The sequence below is a fragment of the Papaver somniferum genome, chromosome 8, assembly GCF_003573695.1.
Source record: "Papaver somniferum cultivar HN1 chromosome 8, ASM357369v1, whole genome shotgun sequence".
NCBI lineage: Eukaryota > Viridiplantae > Streptophyta > Magnoliopsida > Ranunculales > Papaveraceae > Papaver > Papaver somniferum.
Window position 1 is genome coordinate 73,331,344 of NC_039365.1, and position 5,846 is coordinate 73,337,189.

At 35.0% G+C, this 5,846-nt stretch overlaps 1 protein-coding gene across 1 annotated transcript; it reads right to left on the bottom strand.

The window, feature by feature from the left end:
* Positions 1-1,688: 1,688 nt before the first annotated feature.
* On the bottom strand, positions 1,689-3,436 carry LOC113301572 (ubiquitin-60S ribosomal protein L40). Its single transcript, XM_026550347.1, has 5 exons — positions 3,276-3,436; positions 3,086-3,172; positions 2,888-2,990; positions 2,066-2,132; positions 1,689-1,973 (listed from the first exon to the last, which is right to left on the bottom strand). The coding sequence occupies exons 1-5, from the start codon at positions 3,376-3,378 to the stop codon at positions 1,947-1,949; spliced, it is 387 nt and encodes a 128-aa protein (XP_026406132.1). The 5' UTR covers positions 3,379-3,436; the 3' UTR covers positions 1,689-1,946.
* Between the last annotated feature and the right edge of the window lie 2,410 nt (positions 3,437-5,846).

Below are 5,846 nucleotides of genomic sequence, written 5' to 3' on the forward strand. Positions count from 1 at the left end.
GTAGACAGCGCATACGGTTTGGTTTCCCAACCGTAAACAGTTCTGAAACTGTTTTTTCAAAAACCTAATTCAATCGATTCCGCTATCCATGCATTAAAACTAATGAAATAAGATAGATTTTTTTATTTTTACCTTATTAAAGTCATTGCAGGTGGATTAAGTGGTGTTAACCGATAATGAATTATTTTGAGAATTGATGATTAATCGAAGAAATAAGCGATGAAGGTGATGGGGAAGAAGAAAATGGAAGAGTTAAAAGGAGAGGAATGAAAACAAATTAGTTTTATGTTTCAATATTTAATAGGTTAAGGATATTTTAGTATTTTTCTTATATATTAGGTCTCTTATCTTCATTGTAGGATATTTGAATCATTAGGAGCACTCAAAACTCTTTTCTTGAACCCTGTGATAGGTTTCTTCTGGAACGATGACAAACAACGGTTTTTGAGAAAAATGGCCCATTGAACAACGACTAGGTACATACAATAGGACAATAAACCTAGGATATACTATGTTATTACTTTCTTCAAAAAAAGAAAGAAAATGTTATTACAGGTAGGGCTGAACATGGTTTCGGTTTTTCGCTGGAACCGGACCAAACCAGACCAATTAGGAAGAAACCAAACCGAACCATTTACTAATGGATTGGTTACGGTGTAGAAAGTGGAAAACCGATAGTGTTGGTTTTGGTTTGGTTTGACCTCTAAAACCGAACCAAAAACCATTAGAAAACCGATTAATTTTTTAACTTAGTTTCTACCTTTAATTTACAAGTATTAGATTTTACCCATTGATTTAGAGGATAAATAGAAACCCTAAATCTAATATTTCATTATGATACTCTCCCTCTTTCTCTTTCTCCTTCTCTCAGTCGCCTCCCTTCTCCACCCCCAACTACAGCCACTGCTACTCGACTTTTTTCTTCCCGTCTTCCTTCTTTTTTATTTGTCAATAACTAAATTAAGATATATTATATATCTTCTTTTGATCTCTAGAATTAGAGTAAGCTTTAACTATTCTTGATATTTTTTGTATTTTTTTTGTCTGTAAATTTGTGTAAACCAATACTATCGGCAACTACGATTTTTTAATCTGTAGATTTGTGTTTTTTTTTTGGTTTGACATAATTATTGGTTAACCAAAAACCACTGGTACAAACCGAAACCAACTGGAACCATTTGGAAACCAAACCAATGGTTAATGGATTGGTTTGGTTTAGATTTTTAGAAACCAATAGTATTGGTTTCGGTTTGGCTAGAAATCGAACCAAAACCGACCATGAACGGCCCTAATTACAGGGGGTCCGATCCCCAAAGAGTGGACGGAAAATGTATGTTTGGGCGAGTTTGAGAGGTCCAAGAATATTTTGTTACCATCATGTCAATATATTCGTTGAATTTATTTGTACTGTTTCCTAGAAACCTACATATAAACACGTTCCTAGAAATACATCTTTCTTTAGACACAAAATCCAATTTCAAAAGACCTCAAACTTACAAGCACAAGGCGGTATAACACTGGAAAGCCAGATGAATAAGAGTTGGCATCGCCGCTCGAAAGAACGATAATACTGTTTTCCCAGTAAAAAAGAGAAGCCAAAGGCTTTGAAAAACCAGTTGCTTAAAGAGGTAGAGAGTTCCACCAACATAGGGTGCAGCACATGGGATATGACGTTTTTGAACACAGAATTGGAAGGAAAAAAAGCCCACCAGAAGTACTTAACCGTACAGAGAAGATCTCACAAAAATACTAGAGTAAAAAGGTCTAAATAGACATCCGATTTGAAGTTCATAAAAGGTAACATATTTGAGAGGTCCATAACCATCCGTTCTGGCTCAACAGAATCAAAAGAAAGTAACTAAGAACTAAAGTCTAATCTTAAACATCTAAACTCTCTTCCTGAATTCCTCCAACGAAAGTAACAGTACTAGAGTCCCACAAAAGATCTATTTGATCTTCTTCTTTGGCCTCAACTGCATTTCAAATCACAAACAATAATGTCATCATGGCATATCTTTTACCTGGGAACAAGGAACAAACATGCAAACAACATAGAAAACTTTACCTGGTTGCTATGTCCACATTTCTTTTTGCGGCAGTTGACAGCACGAGGGTGAAGACGTGCATAGCACCTACGAAATTCACACAAATATATGGATCAATCATTCGAAGGGTGACAAAATAACAACAGCAACCACTAGTGTAAGTTTCTGATAATAAATTTTGATGTTTCAAATTCAGCAAGGGACAATCAAAAACACTAGATATTACAATATCCTTCCAAGACGTACAAAGAATGTAAGTTGCACACTCAGTGCATGATCATTTCCAATGTGTTTGTGGAAAGTCTAAAACTATGAAACTAGTAGGAAGGAAGAAATTAGGATCATACACAAGATTTAAACTAAAACTTATGCCTTAACCACTCATGATTCATGAGAAATGTTTACAAGGTACGCAAAGTTTGCATTCATATGCATAATTCTATTTAGAAAAGTTTTAACTGTGAAGCTAATGCATACACCTTGATAAAACAAAATCATTATAGCATAAATCGGATATCTAGACCACTTGTCCAACAGACTCATCAGTTGAGTAGTATCTATATCATGTGCAAGTAAATAACATTAAGATATCTGCTGTTTCTAGTTCCAAGTATAATCATTTATAAACCCTACCAATTAAGGTTCAACAGCATACAAAGATACAACTGTACCTATATAACGATTCAAGAAACTACACTACGTTAACAGATGAATGAAGTAAGATACATTATCACGTATATAAGCTTCACAAAAATAAGCAGATAAATTAATCGTTATCAAAATCATATTGGAAATCCAGCAAAATACAAGCAAATAATACTGTAACGGTGTCATTTACTTACTTCCTGCAGATCATCTTGTCCTGGTTGTACTTCCTTGCTAGGGCCATCAAAGATGGTTCAATAATTCCACCACGGAGTCTCAGAACCAAATGAAGAGTTGATTCTACAACATCATCAGACAATCAGTTTCGTCCATAAGAAGTCCTTCAAAATTTGAGCTGATTAAAAACCCTAAAAGCGGAGTAAGATCAAGCAAACCTTTCTGGATATTATAGTCAGCAAGAGTACGGCCATCTTCGAGTTGTTTACCCGCAAAGATCAATCTCTGTTGATCCGGAGGAATCCCTGACAGAAGAACAAGAAATCAATGAAATAGTTCAGATTAAATCTTGTGATGGAGAAAAATGAACACATATTCAAATCACAGATTTATTGTGTGTGTGTATACCTTCCTTGTCCTGAATCTTAGCCTTGACATTATCGATTGTGTCACTTGATTCAACCTCTAGGGTGATTGTTTTCCCAGTTAGGGTTTTCACGAAGATCTGCATCTTGTTTTTCAGAAGTTGTCCGCTCTCCTGCTAAAAACCTTAACTTTTGATTCTCTCTCTTAAAAATGTTTCTTTATATAGGGGCTTTCTACTAGGGTTTGTGTAATGATAACAAAAAAAATTGATGCCTTATTGGGCTTCCACGGGATACGCTCATGGCCGTATTTATTCTGTTCCTGTTACGACGAGAACACGCTCGACAAGGAGTGAGCAAAAACACCTAAATCCACCAATTGTATTCAAATCAATCCACATTTTGGCCGGTGGTTACTCAATCCGTTTCACGGAACATGGGTAAATTTTTGAAACCGATCATTTTCATGGGTTGGATGTGGGTAGAACATCACCCATCCGTTGAAGACCCGACCCTAAGGATAATGTTAGTATTATACATATAATGTCAGTTGAATGAACATCTCTATTCATATTTGAATTTGAACTGAGAAATTTAATCCCCGACACTTTGTGTTCTAGTTGATTATAGAGTCGTCCTCTATAGACCTAGGTTTCCTCTAAGAAACATAATTAGGTTTACGACTAAAAGACTTCACTTTGGGAATTTGTGAAGCCAGGTCCGACTATCTTTACTTTGATAATTTGTGTATCCTGATCTTATTTTTTTGTTATCGAGGTTTTCATAATATCTTTCAGGCAATATAGATAGTAATCACAAAGTTCTATTCGTCTCAAACTATGCGATTCCTCAAGATAGATATCTGAAAACTGATCTTTTGAATATTGTTCTTGAGAGGTGGTTAAGAATCTAGGCTACTCTTTGGGAGTCGTAAGTTCCGGATTTGTGAGGTTTGCTAGCTTTATCTATTGCAAATAGATTTCCTCACCTTGATCGTGGATCTAAACGGAAATCAAATAGGCCTATTTGTTAGAGGCAAATTGGTATTAAAAGTCTTCACTTAGGTTGAAGCAACTCTTGGGCCGTAAAGGATGTCATCTAAGGGAATCAATTGCGTAGAGCCTTGCGAGGTTCAAGAGACATAAGGAGCGCGACTATAACTGAATTACTGTGTGGGTGGATTCAGTCTCAATTACATTTCAGTCCGAAGTCCGATAGTAGGCTAGTATCTGTCGCGACTTAATATAATTCGGTGTTCAAATATGGATGAGGTCCTGGGGTTTTCTGTTATTGTGGTTTCCTCATTAACAAAAATTCTGATGTCCTATGTTTTTCCTTTTCCGCATTATATTGTTTATCTTTATAATTGGATTTTCACAGGTTTATACACGTTCAATCTAAGTATATACGTTTGCTTAATTGGAATCGATTACGAGAGTAGTTTCTTTTAGAATTCGTATCTTGAAAGATAGATAACAAGTTTAATTACTTGGAAGAATTCCGATTGGATTATTTAGATACGACTAGATTCATCTTGGATATTGATTTTTGAGATCGTCCAAGTACTCTGCTTAACAATCAGGTTCACGAACTCTGTCTTTATATACATATTGATTGAGTAGAGGTTAGAGATATAAACTCTATATACATATTTTCAAGGATCATTCAGTTGGTATACTTGCAATTGTATTAAATTTTGTCCATACAGGTTGTCGAACGAAAAAGTTGGGTGTGTACTTGGTACCCCTGCGTTTTCAATTGGTATCAGAGTAGGAAAACACTGTTAGACTAATAAATCTATGTTTGAAGCGATCTGTAATATGGACATCAGTGAAATCTCTAATAATGTACCACAAGATCCGGGAGATTCAGAATCTTTTTCAATGGTTGAATTTTTAAAATTTGTTGAAGAAATTCTAACAAATACGTCTTTTGTTTAAAAAACCCTTAAAGTATTCAATGATATTGAGACACTGTTAGAAAACCTTACTCTTGATATGAACTCATATCTACAGAAGGAACAAGATTCTCTTGATAGATTGAATAATATCATGATGGAAAACATGTTTGATGAGGTAGATATTGATAAGTTATTAAGTGAGTGTAATACTCCCTCTCCTTATGATGTGAAGAACTCAACGTGCTCTGTGTCATTCCAAAGGTAGAGACTAATCCTTATTACTCGAAATGTGCTCTACATCATGATCCAGTACATCATAATAACGATATCTTGTCTGTTCATAAAAATGGTGTGAAACAAAATTATCAAGATAGAGTTAAAATCTTCCATGATAAAAATTTGAAGAAGATTTTCTGTAACAACAAGGATACCTTGCATGGTGCTAAACGTTGTCTCCATGCGCTTTTACTAAAGAAGTGTAAGACAAGGCATGTAGGTTGTTCACCTGTTCACATTGTTCTTGACGTGTGCAAAAGTAAAATATCGATAGTTCTCATTTACAAGTAAGTACCCACTCAATCATGTTGTTAGTGGAAGGAAGTTCTCTCATGGAGTCATTCTGTGTTAAAATCATGTTTGTTTTGTGACTAAACTTATGTTTTTTCTCTCAGTTGAGCCTTGCTCCTAAGAGATATATTTCTATTTGGAAAAGAA